General features: G+C 34.9%; 1 protein-coding gene across 1 annotated transcript in view; it reads left to right on the top strand.

Annotated features, from left to right (window-relative positions):
* DNAH8 (dynein, axonemal, heavy chain 8) overlaps window positions 1-18792 on the top strand; it is a 120290-nt gene that overhangs the window by 27871 nt on the left and 73627 nt on the right. The window contains exons 20-33 of the mRNA XM_010075082.1: window positions 238-357; window positions 1061-1202; window positions 1704-1816; window positions 2736-2842; window positions 3601-3661; window positions 6193-6376; window positions 7477-7673; window positions 8997-9123; window positions 11359-11594; window positions 13805-13909; window positions 14651-14764; window positions 15339-15401; window positions 16298-16398; window positions 17301-17438. Coding sequence (XP_010073384.1) covers window positions 238-357; window positions 1061-1202; window positions 1704-1816; window positions 2736-2842; window positions 3601-3661; window positions 6193-6376; window positions 7477-7673; window positions 8997-9123; window positions 11359-11594; window positions 13805-13909; window positions 14651-14764; window positions 15339-15401; window positions 16298-16398; window positions 17301-17438 — 1808 coding nt within the window. The remainder of the gene's footprint in view (window positions 1-237; window positions 358-1060; window positions 1203-1703; window positions 1817-2735; window positions 2843-3600; window positions 3662-6192; window positions 6377-7476; window positions 7674-8996; window positions 9124-11358; window positions 11595-13804; window positions 13910-14650; window positions 14765-15338; window positions 15402-16297; window positions 16399-17300; window positions 17439-18792) is intronic.

The following is an 18792-nucleotide window of genomic DNA, read 5'->3' as shown; positions in this document are numbered from 1 at the left end:
TTTTCGGTGGCGATGGTAACCATGTAATTTCCAGTCTTACATCTGTTCTTTCATTGTTCATATTCCAGATTGTCTGCAATGGAACATGTTAACAAAGGCTAAATTCTTTTGTAGGGTAATTCACTCTGTAGATAATAGAGAAAGAGGATAATTCACAGTCAAAGCAGACTCTATAAAATGGAATACATTATGCTTTAAAGGTGAATGTACAGTATTAATACAATTTTCTCTTTTTAGGTTAAGGATTTAAGTGAAGTGCAGATTGGTTTAATATTAAAAGAAATATCAAATACTCTTTTAATCGACTTACCAGTAGACGGTCCTATCAAAGTACAGAATATGTTGAACTGCAATGAGGTGTGTGGCAGTTTACATCTTTGAACTTGAATTTTTGAGCATGTTAGAAACAATGCCTTAGTAAATTGATATAAACCTAGAAAATAATTGTTCTCACTGTAGAAATAAAGAACATATTTTTAATGAAAATATTTTGGTTAATGTATTTATTGTGAAGATAAATTGGTTCTTGGGTATTTGAGATACTTAAACTGTAGTATTGCTAATATAATTGTATTCCTAATCTGTTTTCTTAAAGGAGAAGGCAAAAAATACTTTCCAGGAAGTATATTTGAGAATTTGAAAAGTTTTCTTGATTCTAAATGAGGCTGAAAATGTATTTAGTTAGTGAATTAGTGTAAGCAAATAAAATTGTTAAGGAGAGTTGAAAGAACATTTGGGTAACTTTGCATTCAGACTGTGATCTCCGTTCATTATTCATGGTTTTCTTCTGGCCCTTAAAAAGACCGTTGCATTTCAAGAATTGATATTTTTTTTAAACATTAAAAGTATAGTGATAGTATAACAGAAGATTTTTATAATTTTGAATAAGGATTTTGGATTTGTTTTCTCAGCTTTCTTTTAAAAATGGTGCTGTTTCATTGAAATAGTCTCAGTCTGAAGAATGCACAATTCAGGGAAATGTTTTGGCTTTCCATGAAGAGGAGCAGTAATAAGATAATCAGTGATACTAAGATAATTCATTGATATTTTTATTTAACAGGCTCATACTAAAGAATGTGCTGAGTTACTGAGCCACAAAAGCATGCACATTGAAGATGCTGTTCAAGAACTCCTATCCATATTTGAAAAGAATTACGAAATTAAAGATTCTAAGAAAAACCCAGAAAAACGTGTAATACGAGGTAGATTATGTTGATTATTTAAATACAGATTTCTGTCCCTAGTTCTGTCGATTTTTGATGCAAACAGAAAAACGTGGTGAAAAGATACTTCTCTGTATTTTGATAAATCGTTTATTTTGGGGGGGCTTTTTTTGGGTGGTGGGGGGGAGCATTTCCAGGTGATACATATATGTCTGCCTACCTATCTTTAATTGCATGTTTGTAGCCCATGGTGTTTGATAGGCTGGGCTCTTACCCAGATTCCTGGTAGGAAATCATAGAATCATGAAGGTTGGAAAGACCTCAAGGACCATCAAGTCCAACCATCAAACCACACCATCTAGCTCACTAAACCATGTCCCTAAGCACCACATCTACACGTAATAATACCAATTACCTGATCCAGGTAATACTGAAATATAAAGCAAAATTGTTTTGCCTGTAAAGAGGGAGGATAGTGTGCTTCAAAGCAGAACACAATGTTCAGTTAACAAAAAAAATTTTTTTTTTTTTAATTTACAGTAAAAGAAAAGTGTATAGTGTTTGGAGAAAATGAAGAGGAGAGAGAAGATACTTCTGCAGCTCCTCATGGCGATAATAGGAAAGGCATTGATAAAAAAGATGAGTTTAAAAAGGTATTATGATAATAAGGGAATTTTTTTCAGGCTGATCGGATTAGTAAGCAGTATCTTGAGTTTTGGTAGCTGGACATCTGTGTTACAGAAAGACCATCACATAGAGAATGTCAAACATAATGTAAAAATGATGAAATAGCTTCCCTACAAAGTGAGTTTAAGATCTATTTTAGCTTTCAAAAGTATATTCCATGTTATTCCACTAACCACCTTTATTAAACAAATTCTCCATATGTGGGTGGTAAGTGTAAGAGTTTGGAGAGAATATTGTGCCTAAGCTGTAACACAGGCTTTCCTTCTTCATTGGGCACAAACATTCATCCTTTCTATCCTCCTCTTCCACCTTCACCAAGAAGGATCACCTTTGTACTTTTTCCTTGAGGAATACAATCTCTTTGTACTCGGCAGAGCAGGGAAGTGGGAGAACAAAGACTCACCAACTTGCAAGCACAAATGCAATAGTGTTACAAGGCTGCATTTTGTTGTTTTGTGCTAGTGATCATTACCTGTTACTGTATTTTTATGTTCTTTTTAATCCAGTGCAGTCAGATTTTACTCAATTTGTCTTTTATTTGAAAAGGGTACATATATTCTTGGATAATTCATGGTAGGCTTTTTTTTTTTTTTTAATATAGAGAGCATTTCTGAAGGTGTATGAGACTTCAGTCAGATCTCAGTATTCTGTCTCTGAATAAGACAAATTGAATTTCCCCAGGTGCTATATTCACTTTTTCATGCCGCTTTTACTTGTTTCCTTACTAACAAAGTATTTTTTACCCCATTTCTACCTTTGTCTTTCTCATGTAGCTTAAAGCATAAGTTCCTTCAGACAACTATGTTTGACTTAATACCTTTTGAAATAATCTTCAGGTTCCTGTCTGAATATAATACTAAATAATGTACCTTTTATTTGTTACAGAAAAGTAGAGAGGTTGTTGCCTATTTCAGCCATCAGCTGCAAGACAGCCTCCAGACAGCCACACGGCTGTCTTTGGATAGTCTTAAAAAAAGAATATTTGTTCCAAAGTAAGTTAGAAATGAAATATTCCTTTAATAGTATTACCTGAACAAAGTTATTTCAGTGTTAATATAATACTACAAATATACATTCACACATGTAATGATACAAGCACACATATCATTAGTCAGACAGTTGCAGATCTCCTGGCCCTTCTTGCTCAAGCAAAACCTGGAGAACTTTCACTTTTTGTTGCAGTGATGCTTTGGACCCACACTTGTCTTTTATGCTTTAATGCTTTATGTTGTTAGTTATAGTCTATGCACTTTTTTTTTGTGCAGAAAATGAAGTTTATTTCTGCTATTGTTTCCCCTCTGCTTGCACCTTTTTATTTTTATTCCCACATATTTTCCTTGGGATTGCTTTCAGGGTACTGTTAGTACAATCTCTTGTCCACACAAATGTCTAAAATTTAAATGACCATTCTAGGTAATATATGGTAGTGTGCCCATATTTTCATCTTATTTCAGACTATTTCTGCAAACATGGCTGTCCACTCAGGGTTGGTTCCCATGGGTTAAAGATCATCTGTGCACTCTATAAATTCTGTATGATAATGGCAAGATCCATGTGATTTTATCATTCTCCTATATTCAGTATAATTTCTATAGATTATTCTCTGCTCACATACAGTTCAGAGACAGAATTGCTTCAGTGTAATGTAAGGTAATATGAGGGGGTTTCATGGTGAAGTATTTATGATGTGTTTCACAATTATTTTCAGGAAAACTACACTGGGGGAAAAAAACCTTTCTGTTCGTGCAAGCAAATTTGAAGAGGTTCCTTCTTTTATACAAGCAGAAGTACACCTTGCTATTCCCAATGTGGTAAGTTACGTTTTATATAGGTACGGTAAAATACAGTCTTAAGTGCCCAAGCACGCAATGTGGGCACGCTTCTACTGAACCAGCGTCTATTCCAAAGGAGAACAGTTGCTCAGGCATTTCAGTGCGCTGAGATGAAATGTGCTCACAGTCCCAATGTTCCTGATTTCTGTCCTAGTGGTACTTGCAGAACCTGGCCTTTTATTGTTCTTGTGTGTTTCAGCAGTTATCCTGCCATCTGTTCATCAGGGTTCTTTGCAGAATGATTACAGTTCTCCTTCATGTGTAGCAGTTGCATTGCTGGAATAGATTTTTCATGTTTGTTTTTTAATTGTTTTGTTCTTGTGTGATTCAAATCCTTTGTTGAATAAATAAAAAAAAGAACATTATCTTTGCTCAGTTTGGCTTTAGTCATCTCATTAGGAACTAAGATAACCAGAAGGAGGAACACTGAACAAAAATGAGAAGATTCAAAACCAAGAAAAGAGCTGTGGATTTCTGTATGCAGAGAACAAAAAGGCAGCTTGATGCAAATAACTAATGCATGCATTTGTTTTCCTTTTGGTAGAGTAAGATAACTGTGTCAGCAATATGTATGGTATTTTATTCTATATATAAGAAGATAACTTAAAATTCAATTGTCTTATAAAGATTAAAAGTTTTATATTCATGAAATTACAAGGTGATATTCCTTTGAGATGGAACCAGTGTTCATATTGGCATCCTGTTGTACGTTCACACTGCGTGTGGGTGCACATGACGTATAAGTTCTATCAAAGTGTAGAATTTTTACTTTGTTGATATTTATATAAGCATAAAGCCCTAAGCTCCACCCACTTTCTTTCCAGTCCTCTGAAACTCTTGACTGATCCAGGGCAGTAATGCTGAGTAAATACCACTTTGCTAATGCATGAAGGATGTTGCAAGATCCTTGCTTTTATGTGTTCAACTGCTCAATCTGTAAAATTGGTTTGTAAAATATCACAGTCACTTTTAAGCAGTTTATATCCCAGTTCTGAACACTCCTGTCGATGATTTAAACATTTCAAAATGATGGCTTGCACATGAAAGCTGTAAGATAATGTTCTAATAACTATATTTGAGGACTGAGCATATAACAAGAGTGATCTTCTGAAGTTTAACAAGAAGTGCTGTTTTTCTATTCTTTCCTGGATCACCCTCAAGTAGGTTCTTCTTCCTGCTCAGTATTTTGGAGAAACTGAAATGTGCCCTTGCTCCACCTTATGCTACATAGAATAATTTTCAAACAAGGACAGGACAAAGTCACAATTAGCATTATTGCTGCCAATACAGTTAGAAAAAAACGGGTTTGTGACTTTATGGCTGTTTGTGTGCTACTAAATAAAGCAAGCTGCAGGCTGTTCTTTGACCTCAAAGTTTGCTGATGTGAAATGGTGTGTATCCACAGTAGTAAATGCTTTTCTTCCCAAACCCAGGAGCTTGCATTCAAACTGTGTGTTAGGAACAGCCCCTGTCATGTTTGATGCACCAAACTGTGCCTGAATTTTTTTTCTGAGACAGTGCTTGCATCATCAAGCACTGTGATGAGTTGCATCATCACAAACTGTGCTAAGGGAGCATACTAGCACTTATCCAGTGTGGATGATGGCAGAGCAGAGCCTGCGTTGTGACCCTGTTCTGTTTGCTACGTGTTCTTGATTTAGATCAAGAATCTTTGTTTTCCTTCCAGTTCTTTTTATCATGTACCCTGGTAGCTGAATATGAGTTTTCTTCCACTTCTGACTTGGGTATTGGATTGCTCTCAGAATTACGACACAAAATCATTGCCAAATATAAAAGTTTAGGTCTTCAGGGCTACTGCATGGAATTCCATTAGTTTACTAAACACTGTGCTCTTGCAAAAGTTTTTGAGGAGATGCTACCTTTGGGAGAAAAGCAACAGTCAGTATGTATTGGCCTAGGACCTTTGACACTTTGATTCAGGTGATTTCCTTTGCCTGAAATTACCCATGGTGTGAATATCTGTATAGTTAAGCACTTGAGAGGTTACATAGCTGTAAATCTTCTTGAAAATGAGCTGTCCATATATTTTTTTATGACCATCCCTCTTACAATTTTGTTTTACAGAATTTAGGATCCAGTGTTTAAGAGCAACAAAGAAGATGATCTTGGCCTGCAGTTTTTAATGCTTTATGATTCTAGAATGTAGGAAACAAGGCTTGTAATGCATTCCCACATAGTATAAAAATCATTGTAAAAATGCTGTTTAAAATATTGTAGGAATTGTAAAAACAATTGTAAAAACCCCAATAAATCTAACTACTTATATACTTGCTTGTCATTTTATGACTGTACAAGGAGGTGATAGGTCAGTGCAGTATGTTTCATTTCTTTAGAGACAATTCTGAGCCAGACAAACTGTTAAAATGACATTTTCCAGCTTCTCTTCTGGGGCAAGTTCCACAATTCACTGTGAGTGGAGTAAAACTGTGGTCTTAGAAAATGACAATCAGTTGCATTTATTTCAACAATATTTCCACTGTTTTAAATAGGTAATTGTTCCCAGTTTAGATGATATACAGCAAGCCATCAATCGCATGATTCAGTTGATACTGGAAGTAAGTCGTGGCGTTGCTCAGTGGGGACAGAGACGTTTGCAAAAATCTAGTTTAAAAACAGAACAGAAAGTACGTTCAACCTTTGCAGCACCAGGAAAAACAGGCAAAAAGGGGGAAAGTAAGTGTTTTTAGTTGTTTGGGTTTTTTTGTGTTTTTTTTTTTTTTTACTTATCGCAACTTTTAACTTTAATAAAAATGCCATAAATATAAATATTTGTGAATAAGCTCAATTTTCTTCAAAGAGGCCAACTGTGGATTATCTTGAATTAATTTTTTAGGTTTACTTTGATTTAATCGGCTGTATTTTTCAGAAGTTGCTTTTCAGCCTTACATAAGGTCTCAGCAGTTCATCAAAGATGAAAGAGGGACATGATAAATTGTGTTTTATTTTCTTTCTGTTTGAGTTTCCTTGTCGTTCCTAAAGGAGATAGGGCTCCTGTTTCAACATCAACGGTGTACCTGGAGCAGCAGCTACCAGTATCTAAACTGCCTTTGAAAACATATTAGGAGGCAAGAGGTTTAGGAAAATTTCGAAATCTAGAGATTGCCCGTTCTCTTTCTTTCTTTCTTTTTTTTTTTTTTTTTTTTGTTTGGTTTTCATTTTGGTTTTGTTTTCATTTTTTTTTTCCCCTTCATGTGCTATTAACCTCTTTCAGGCAAGACTCAAAGGACTTCGATATTAACAGTTTTTAAGGCAAGTGCAGCTCCATAACATGCCAAATTTTATTTCTGCACTCATTAATATGTGACTTGGCAAAATTTATCATCTTTTTTGAAACCACTAAATAGAATAAGAAGTTATTTATTTGAAGCATCTTATGGTTCAAGAAACTTACACTGTTTTAAGGGGTTTATACAATTAAAAAACTTTTATATTATTTTTTTAAAATGTAAAATAACACAGAATATTTATGAGGCCTTGTCGTGTTCTAGTTACAATTAAATTACAGTAGATAAAATGAAATTTGTGAATTAACAAGACTATTTTTTTTTCCATTTGGAAACATTCAGTCAGGATTGAATTTGCTCTTGCTGTATAGAGGCTGGCCCAAACTACCACTTAATACTTTCGTATTAAGCAGTAAGACACACGTTTGAAGAAGGATATTCAACCTTACTGAAGAGCATCATTGCTTAGCTTGGCATACATAGTTTTAGAAAAGAATTCTAACCAGACTTGTAATGGTTCATTCCTTTACGTATAACTTTATTTTCCAGAAGGAGCTGAAGAGGTTGTGCTTGCCAGAAAGCTAAGAAATTTTTACTCAGGTGTTGCAGAACATGAAGATATTTCTAAATTAGTTATGCTCCTCTCTTCTTCTGTGAATTCTCTAAGAGAAGAAGCTAGTGAAGTTCTGCAGGACTTTCAGAAATATAAGGTGCTGTGGACAGAAGACAGAGATGTCAAAATTCAGGTGAGTTTAATGATGATCACCTACAGGAGTGTTCTTCATTAATCTTATGTTTTGGAATGAGAAAACACTGAGGAGAAAAAAAAAATCAAGGAGAAAGATGTAGCAAGCACATTAACAGCTGAAATTCTTATTTCAGCAATAGTAGTATATTTACTAGGCAGAAGTAATAGCATGCTACCTAATTTTTGTGTTGGGGTTTGGTTTTTCCTGCTTCTGTGCCATTCTAGACTCTGGTAAACAGGTCCTAATTTGTTAATTGCTTTAATTTTTCTTAGTGGAACTCTGGATTTTAGGCTGCAAGAAACTACCCTAGTCTGACATGATGTATACCACAATCCATAGAAATTCCCACAGCATCAGTGCTGATAATTGTGCACTTTTCTCTATGAAAGTGTTTACTTTGAGTTTAATGCATATTTTTGTTCACCACCCTTCCTGTAGTTATTTTAGGTGGTGAGTTCTGCATTCTCTGTTCCAAGAAGAATCCTCTATTGAATTTTGGGTTGCTTGAATTCTAAGTTGGATCCTTAAGTGTGGTAGAAAAAATTAACATCTACTGCAGCAAGAGAAAGTTGGTGTTTGTGAATTGGTGATCTCTGGAACTTCTGCTTCAAATTATTTTGCACTGTCATTCTACAATAGAGTTCTAATTTGGAGTTTGAATTTAGAGGTTCAGTAGAAGAAAGTTGTCTTCTACATCTACATTATTTAACCTTGGGTTAATTGAATTTTCTTATCTTTTCTATTTAATAGACTATGTTCTGTATATACACACAGGTCTGTGAAAATCACTTCACCTTGTTTACTAGAGGAGCATGATATCTTTTGAGTGTCACAATGGAAGTTGTACAGTTTATGTGGGCTAAAAAAATCCACTTTATATGCAGAGCTGAGAATTAAAATAAAATAAATTAAAATTTAAGTCTAATCATGGAACTACTTATGAAGTATGTTTTATTGTGATTGTTTCACACATAATTGGGCTAATGGTGTAGTCTTTCTGTAAGTGTAGACACGTATTTTTTAATCTGTTTCATCACCTGTTTTCACAAAACCAATAGGCACTTAACATGTCTTGGATATCTGTTTCTCTGTTAAATTTCATTGGAATTTCCCAACAATCTTGAGAGTTACTGACAGAGAAATTGATAAACATGAACGCCTCATCACATGCATTTTACTGTGTTAGCAAAGCTACAGAAGGCTAAAGCCAGGTATAATATCGGTATATATTTTCAGTAATTCCTGAATAACTGTTGCTACTTGTTTTACTAAAAATATCAAAAAGGACATTTGCTGATTGACATTTTAAACTATACACAGGAATTTTTGGCTAGCTCTCCATCACTGACTGAAATTAAAGAAGAAATACTTCACTATGCTGGGTTTGAGGAAGAGATGGAAGATTTAAAACCCATTATTCTTCTTGGTCCCATTGAATTGCATACAGGTATGACATTTTCTTATCTTTATATGTACAGTAAGATAATGAATACAGTGGTCATGTTATTTGGTTTGTTCTCAGAAATAAATGCATACAATATGAATTAAATTACTGAAGAGACCTCCCTGACTGATCAGCCAGGGCTCACTCAGACCCTTCTAAGGAATCTGGCTTGAAAAAACCCTCTGTTCCTCTTGCCTTCTCTTTGGAGTCATGAAATTAAATTCTATCATAGCTGTGAAGTTGTCATGGAGGCTTGCTGAAGAGTTAATGAATGTGTATTGACACTGATTTGGTCATCCTTGGCACTCATCTCTGGCACCAGGTCAGCCAGTGATTACGAAGAGCGTTGGAAGCATAAATCACCTTCGCTGGTGTTGGTACAAGACTAGCACATAGCTGCTTTAGCTTCTTTTTCACTCTCAGTGTTTGTTTCCGCAGGAGAGATCGCTGCTTAGCCATTCCCATGTTGAGCATCCATAGCTTTCAGAATATCACGTGTTTTCTTGTCTACGTCTAGTGTCTTTTAAGGTGGAGAAGCTGGAACCAAGACCTGGTGTTGGAATGTGTTCCCTCAGTTCTGTACAGCACTGTACCTCAGTACCTGGCCTTCGGTGGCCCTGACAACATCATACTCATTGATCATTTTACTCTGAAGAACAGTCAGGTGTGGAAAAATGTATTCTCTCCAGGCAACTGCTTTTTGAAGAGTTAAATTGTTTGTGTTACGACACAGAAGCAAGGATTTCCATGGCACTTACCCCTCTCACCTCGCTTATTATTATATAGCCAACCTGTCTTCTCTGGACCATTGGTTTTGGTTTTGTTTTTTTTTACTTTCTGTGACATGGTTGCTCTCTAGGGACAAGAAGTAAATGTATCCCTTTCCAAATATCATCATGGCCACATTTCTAATGAGCAACCCCCATCTTCTGAGAGATTAGATTGATTAGATTGAGAAATAATTTCTGTACACTTTGTGTTCCTCATACATCAGACGAGACAGAAGCTGTGCACTTTGAGATTGAAAAACCACCTCTGTGCAATTTGTCTTCCTCATGCATCAGAGAATACAGAAGCTGGACACTTTGATGACTAGAGTTCATTTCAGAATCTTGGTGGTGTGTTATCCCTAGCTTGCTTTCAGTGAATAAACAAAAATGTCAGACCGCTGACTGCCTATCCTCGTCCAACTGGATGCAACTTCTTATCACTGAAACCATTTTGCAGACAATTAATTCACTCTGGAAAACTCTTCTATTATTCTGTGACCAAGACTTATAAGAAGCAGTGTATCCAAAAGAATATGGATTTTTTTGACGGCCACACTACTCCCTCAGCTGTGAGCACTGCATCAGAGGGAGCCAAGTCCTCTAGATTCAAGAACAGGGATATTAAAAGTTTTTATGATCTGGGGAAGCAGGCATTTTTCTCTGATTCAATTTAGGGTTGAGAACTGGTTTATTATCATTTACATATTCTAGCTTCTGAACAGGGTACAGTACTTTTCTTGAATTACCTCTGGCCTTCAGGAATCAGATTTTTAATGCTAATAGCCACATTATTAAAGAAGAAACTATATCTGCTGTAAAATTTGTTTTGTGAGCAGAAAGGTTATATGCTGTTAGTACCTTTTGGTTTCTTTCATCAGAGTACAAAATGCTGCCTATTAAAATCCTCATTTCTTCTGATAATAAGTTAGAGTGCCAATGATTGGCTTTACTGTCTTTTCAGTGTTGGTTTGTGTTTACATACTAACTGCATATGATATGATGTGACACCCTACGGTTTTAGTTGTGAAGTATTCCAAATCCCAGTATTGAAATCCCAAGATGCTATTTCCTCAACGGGTATAAACCATTTAAATACCATTGATCTTTATGCACTTGGTTAATATATATCAAAGGTATACTCTGAAAATCTACATTAATAAGTAGGCATTTTCTTCTTTATTCATCTTCTCTATGTATTCTATTAGATAAGCTTACCAATATGTTTTACAAATATAATATGCAATAAAAAAATATATGTAAGTATAGTTGAAATTGTTTTGAAACTTTTAAAATGCAGTAATTGCAGTAACTGGATTGCCTGTTTGCGTTTCCTAATCTCTGTTAGAGCCATATGTGCTCATGTGGTTGGTTTTTTTTTCGGGGGGGGGGGGGGGGGGGGGAGGGAAACCCTTTTTGGGGGAAGGCAGATGAAATAGCTTTTTTTTTTTTTTTTCTTTTTTTAAATCAGAACCACTGAAAAAAGCGTTAGCAATTGAAGCCAAAGCCTGGAAGATGCTCCTCTGTCGATATTTAAATGAGGAATATAAAAAGAAATTGACAGACATGATATCATTCATAACTGAACATTTAAAGAAATTGGCTCGACCTCTGGGTGACTTAGATGATGTCAGATTTGCAATGGAAGCTTTATCTGTCATACGTGAAAATCAGATACAGATGGATATGACTCTGGGACCTATTGAAGTAAGATGACTTTTAATTTTTTATCTTGATTAAAATGATGTTAGGTAAGAGGAGTCGTAAGATAAACTGAGAACCCAAACAATGAGTTTAGTGTCCTGAAGGATCTAGGCTGAAGTTGGGAAACAAAGTAATATTTTTGTTGTTTTTATTACAAATTTTTAATCAGTATTAGATACTTTTCTAGATACTGTATAAATGCAGAACAGAAAAAAATCATTCTCTCTGAAATAAATTATAATATAAATACAATCTAGGAGACAATTTGCTAGGTTTTAGATGTGTAAATAATTTTGTATATCTATTTATTTATAAATTTTGCCTTATTTCCTACACATGTAAAAACCTAGCACCAGAATGTTATTTGTTTGCATATTTATACCTGCTTCTGGCACTTTGAGATCAATATTAGGATAAAGGCTCTTTCCCAAACCACTTACAGTCTGTATATCTTGCAAACATTTACTCCCTTTCAATACTAATGTAATGAGTTCCATTAATATCAGTAGGGCTAGCGACGTTAGGAAGTCGCTCTTAGATCTTTTTTTCATGATCCTTCCTCAAGTAATGAAAGAATATAGAGCTGATAAAATCAAGATGTGAATATAGAACAATGGCAACTGCTCAGTAATTTCAATGTTTTGTCTTGTTATCATGGTGGATTTAATGAGAATTTTGTTGATGGGGTGATTAGGCATTATATTTCTTACTAGAATATGATTGAAGGAAAGAAGGCTTGATGTAAGGAAAAGTAGGACAGGAAGGGGGTTGAGCATAGTCAATGTGGATTTATCAAGGGAAAATCAGGCCATCTACCATGAGATGACTAGTGAAGAAGGGGAGAATAGTGGTTAATTTTTACTGTGATGGTAACAAGGCTTTTCTCCCATAACATCCTTATTGACAAACAGATGAAGTGTGGACTAGATGAGTGGACAGCGAGTTGAATTTAAAGCTGTCAGGTTCAAAGGATTGTGATCCATGGCACAAAATCTAGGTAGAGGCTAGTAAGTAGTGGTATACTCCAAGGGTCCAGTACTATGTACCTGGAGAATGGGGCAGAGTGCACCCTCAACAGGTTTCCAGATGACACAAAACTGGTAGGACTGGCTGACACACCAGAGGGTTGCACCACCTTTCAGAGGGACCTGCACGGAGAAATGGGCTAACAGGAACTTTGTGAAGTTCAGCAAAGGGAGATGCCAAGTCCTGAGACATCAGTGCAGGCTGGGTAGAAAGTAGCTTTGCAGAAAAAGAACTGAATTTCTTGGTGTATGCCAAGTTGAACATAAGCGAGGGAAGTGCTCTTGCAGCAAAGAAGGTTGAGGGTATCCTGGGCTGTATTAGGAGTTGTGTTGCCAGCAGGTTGAGGGAGGTGATCCCCTCATACTCTGGGGTGTGGGACTTATCTGGAGTGCTGTGTCCAGTTCTGGGCTTCCCCATGCAAGAGAGACATGGACATACTGGAGTGAGTTCAGCAAAAGCTGATTAAGCAATTGGAGAATCTGACATGCTGTCTGCATGGAGTAAACAACTGTGTTTACCAGCCATTGCAGACTGTCCAGAATACCCATTGTAGGGCAAAGGACCAGCTAACATAATGCAGTTTGTCTTCATTTGCAAATCTTTTGCTTACCTGTTGGGAAACTATAAAATATGAAAATGATCTTATTTTTTTAAACAGTGTGTAGGAGGAGGAGAATAAAGCAGAAGACATGCCAACAAATTGCACATGAGAACAAGTGATAAGAAAGGTTCATTCTGTAAAGGATACATATGCAGGAATTTGCTAGTTTGGCAAACATAGTAATAAATAGTTTATAGGTGATATGGCAGAACATTTAAAAATGTGTAAGTTAGTTTACATAATTATTCGGAGTTAGGAAAAATTCATCAAAATCTACATTCAGGTGGAATGTAGATCAGTGGAATAAAAATACCGTTGAGATGATAAAATTTTATGTATTTTTAACATTAACTTTATTGTGTTTGTATATTTTTTCTAGTATTTCATTCAAGACATCTTTGAAGAAATATACTTTTGCTGCTGTTCCCTAGTTCTTCATTCATCATCCTTATTGAAAAAAAAATGCCTAAAGTGCATGAACAGATTTTCTTTAAATGTTTCTGACAAATTGGATCTATGTTCCTGCAAATGAACTTAAAATGCTTCCTTCCTAAGGTCTTTTTTTTTTTTTTTTTTTTTTATCTAGGAAGCCTATGCCATTTTAAATAAATATGAAATTGAGGTTACAAAAGAGGAATCAGATGGAGTTGATACACTCAGATATTCTTTTAATAAATTACAGAAGAAAGCTGTAAGTATATAAAAGTATATTTTTTTTCCACTGGTCTTCATGTGGTTTTTTCAGAGTATAAATGACAGTGTGGGACCAATTCTCACTGCACTTTGGCTTCTCACTCTTGGCCTCAGTTGCACACTAGAGTCTACACCTTTTATTAGTATGTTAATTTTCTAAGGTTGATTTTTTTTTTTACTCAAACTCTTTAGTATTTAAATATTATTGTAGCTTTTAGATATGTGCTTAAAACCTGCAAGAAAATTAGAAATTTAGTATGTCTGTCTGCTCTTTCTGCTCTCCTTAATTTCCAGTTTTTTGTGTCATTCTTATCTGATCAGAAAGATTAGTACCCTCAGATTACCTGTTTTTAAGAAGTGCATACTCTGCCAGTGTCCTAGCACTTTGGGGTTTGAGAGGTTTTTTTGGAGGGAGGTAAGGAGGGAAGAGAATAGAATGTTTTCCCTTTTTCTGTGTCCTTTTGTTCTCTCACCCCCTTGTAGTGACACATGTTCGCCTAAAGGTGGAGGGGAGACTGTTATGTTTTTTGGTTGTGGCTTTTTTTTCTCTCCACTTTTCATCTCAAAAATTGAACATATAGCACCATCAAAGGAAAAAATAATCTATTTAGCTTCAAATACTTAATTTTTGTTCATTATATTAATACTTTTTAGTTGTAATTTTGGTTTATCTGTAACTCAAATATCTCTTCCTGATTTTTAAAGAAATAACTTTGATTTTAATATTTTTGTATGTCAGACCAGGGTTCAAGATGAGCTGGTTCAAGTTCAGCCCAAATTTAAGAGCCATTTGCTAGAATCAGTCGCAGTTTTTCAGAAGGATGTGTCAAACTTTGAAATGTCATATGAAACGGTAAGTAAATTAGTAGTTACCTGTAAGACCTGTACTTAGTTTTTCAATATTTTTCGTTTGCAGCAGTTGAGTGCCAGAATTTTATTCTGCTCAGCTACTGGATGTTTGATGCTATGATTGCTAAGCAGTCATCATTTTAGGTCAAACTTTTCACTGTGAAGAAATAGCAGCACACACAACTCTGTAAGGAAAGAAAAGAATCCCTGGTGGTACAATTTGGCATGAAATCTTAATTTAGAAATTGTAGCACGTGTTGTGGCATCTTTGCTCACACATCAGCATTAAAAATGATGGTCTCAGACCCCTCACTGGGTCTTTTATTTTCAGCAAAAGAGCAAAATATGAAAAATTAAAGTCTCGTTCTATTGAGTTTAGTTAAGCTAAAGAATTTTCAATTTCGTAAGTTACCTTTTCTTAGATTTACTGTTGTAAGTATTGTATTACTGAGAGACATAACTTGGTTGGATATTGACTACCAAAAAAATATGGATTTTGCAATGACCTGTAAATATACAGTGGCCTTCAGTCACTTTGAGAATTAACATTCAATTTTTATTAACTGCTTCTTTGAAAGGAAGGACCTATGGTTCCAAGTATTCCACCTCAGGAAGCCAGTAATAGGCTACAGATCTTTCAGGTAAGAAAAGAAACCCTTGAGGTTTCCAAATAATTAAAATTAGATTTTCTATTGCTTATCAAAAGAAGTTTAGAAAAAGGCACATTTACAATCTTTGGTAAATGTGTCTTGGTGAACATCCTGTGTAGTATTATGTTAACTAGACTTTAGTTTCTATCAGGAGGTGTCTTCCTTAATGTGGAAGGATTGACTGATGTGTAACCTTCCTTCATTGTTCACATTTTGTGAGCAGAAATCATCGACTTGAAGTCATAAAAGCAGTAGAAGAGGAAAGAGTATAATACAACAACTCAATAACAACTGAAAAGAGGGCAGGTTACATATCAGTCACATGAGCTGATCTCAACTTTTAAAGATCACATTTTTCACTAGATAATTGCTTTTCAACTTGATATTTGTTTGTTGCGAACCTTAGTTCATGGGTCCATAAGCAGTTTTTAATCTGTTTTTATTCCTTCTTCCTCTCTCTGCAAGTTATAGTAACTTGAAGGTTTTTTCATCAGGACTTTTGTCAGTTTCTTATGTATTGTATAGGCTCTGTAAATAGTGAATTCAAAGTTTATGAAAAGCACTAAGTGGCTAACAGAAGGTCCTTAAACCTGATTATCCTTTTCTTCCCCCTCTATGATATGGAATTAATTTCATATCCCATTTCTATAAAATGCTTCTTCCAGTTATTGCTTCTTATATAAACTTTCACTATGGATTTGAGTATTACATTACATGAGTACTGTTCAAAATTTTAGATCAAAAATATTTTCAGACAGTTAAATATGCTTCTAATAGAATTATTGAAGATAAGCTTAGAACTGCTTAATGGTTTATTATTAGACAATTTAAAATCAGAACTTATAAACATATTTTAATTTTGTCTGTATGAATTCTAATTTTATCAGGCTAACTTTGATGAGCTGTGGAGAAAGTTTATCACATACTCGTCTGGTGAACAATTGTTTGGGTTGCCTGTCACAGACTACGAAGTTTTGCATAAAGTCAGGTAACTGTGGAAATACAGCTGTCTTAGGTATTTACTAAATATGTTAGAAAGGCTTAGGGTACACCAAGGAGGGAAATAGTGCAATATGGAAGGTTTCCCTTGCCTTAAATTAAATTTAAAATAAAAAAATCAATGAAAATTTTTGATGTCTAATAAATTTGCCAATAAAAAATAATTGTGTTAATTTGTTATGGTAACAGAACCATACCAGGTTATTTTACTACATGTAAATACTATATAAAGGAGCAGAATACCATGTCCTAGAAATGTATATATATTTATATATAAGTAGATGAGTAAATACAGTATTATGTATTAAGGTATGGTATAAAGAGCGAACAAGGGAAAGCCAAGGGAAGGTCAGTGTATCATCATATATGAAAAATGTAACTGGAGCTTTTATGAAAGTCTAAATCTTTTTTGAGCAGCCATGTAAATGAGAATCAGATTGTAAAGTTTCTGCACAAGCCATTTCAGTGGTTTGATGATGATTCACATCAGATGAGGATCTGACCCTTTCTGGTTGTTTTTAGATCAATGTTTTAGTTCAGATTCAGAGAGTGCTTCCAAAGTAAACTGACTAATTGTGCCCACTTGCTATGCTCTGCTTTACACTGCAGAGCAGCTCAGGGTACGTAAGTTCCTTCTGGATGAATGAAAGTATTCTAGAACTAGACTAAAGCAAAACTTCCCCCAGCTTTGTTTAGTGTAGATATTAGCACTGACTGTCTGCTCTTTTTTGTGGATTTTATTAATGAAGTGTTCTCTTCTACATTGAGAAACGTCATCTAATTGATCTACCTCAATTTTTTGTAGTAATATTACATGTACCATGTATTTATCTGTTGTGAGATATCCAAATAGCTGGTTTAAACTATCGGTAGGATTATTTTTTTCCCCAGGAAGGAGTTAGGCTTGCTTCAGAAATTGTATGGATTATATGACACTGTAATAAGCAGCATCAATAGTTATTATGAGATACTTTGGACAGATGTAGATATTGAAAAAATTAATGCTGAACTTGTGGAGTTTCAAAACAGGTATGTTCATAATATGTATTACAACTGGTTTTAAACGCATTAAGTTTTACGTGACTTCAGTAAAGCTATTTGATATATTTAAATGCAAAACTTCCATGAATAAGGTTCATCATAAAGTAATAAGATTCTTCAAGGAAGAGTGGAATAACACTATACCTGTGGTTAACCAGCCTTTTACTTGTAGTTTTGATAATCAAAGGGCATACGATCAGTTGAAGAGTCGATCTCCTTGGCTAAACCAGCCAGGAGGTTAGGAGAGCTGAAAGTTTATATTTGAAGGTAAGTTCTTTGACTAGGAGGATTAGCCCGCTGATTTTAAATCCTGAATACAAGAATAACATTTCTGAGTGTTTTAGAATATTTATTCTTTTTAAAAAGCGTTTCTGCCACTTCAAATATGTAAACAGTGCTGAGTGTCTTCAGTAGTATGGATTTGTAAAAAAGTTACAAATACTGCAGTAATGCTGAAAGCTTAAAATAGTTTTGACACTGTTGAGAGGATTAGATGTAATTAGCTTTATTCAGAAGTATTTTCTAACCTTTTAATTTAACTCTGTTTTTAATATTTTCAAAAGTACATATATTATTTTGGGAAGAAATACAATATAGAAGACGGACAAGGATTATTTTACAACCTTCAGTATAAATAGTTTTCTTAGGCTGTTAAGTACTCATCCCACCTATTTACCTGTCATTTCCTTCCATTCTCCGTTTTGTCAATATTTCTTACTTCTTTGCATTACTTTGTCAGTTTTTCATGGCTTATCACACTGATGGATTCAGATAACCCCAAAATAGTAGCATAACCTTCCTAAATTAGGGGGAGAGGATCTGTACTACAGAATGTGGAATTTTTTACTTGAATTTTTCTTTTGTTGTTGGCTTCTAGTCCAGGATGTCAGAGTAGTTTAGCAAATATATGTTTTCCTGAAGGTTAACTGATATATCAAATATGTCATTAGAAGGCATAAAATTGTTAAATGAAGAATTTCCATAGTCTTGAAATTGCACTTTTGACAGTCAGAGTTGAAGGTTGGGTCTTAGACTTGCATTATTTCTGAATTTCTAAGAGGGAAACAGTAACCAGAGATTAATAACCTTTCAAGGAAATATGTGCTGAAGAGTATTTTTTCTTTCCCAAGTTGGAGGTTACATATGCTGATAGGATTTCAGGAATTAAGAGGCTCCCAAAGAAGCAAGATGTTGACAGACACCTAACTGGCTGTGTCTTGTCTTTGTGTAAAGGAGTATCTCCTGGTTCACAAGGCTCGATAAGAGTAACAGGGCTCCAAACTCTGGAACCTGCAACGTGTAATTAAAAAAATGCCTCTTTGCTGTATCTGTGTTCCTTCTT

The sequence above is a fragment of the Pterocles gutturalis genome, unplaced genomic scaffold (genome assembly GCF_000699245.1).
Source record: "Pterocles gutturalis isolate BGI_N339 unplaced genomic scaffold, ASM69924v1 scaffold5217, whole genome shotgun sequence".
NCBI classification, from domain to species: Eukaryota; Metazoa; Chordata; class Aves; order Pterocliformes; family Pteroclidae; genus Pterocles; species Pterocles gutturalis.
Note: the sequence above shows the minus strand (reverse complement) of the source record. Positions and strands in the feature narration are given on the sequence as shown.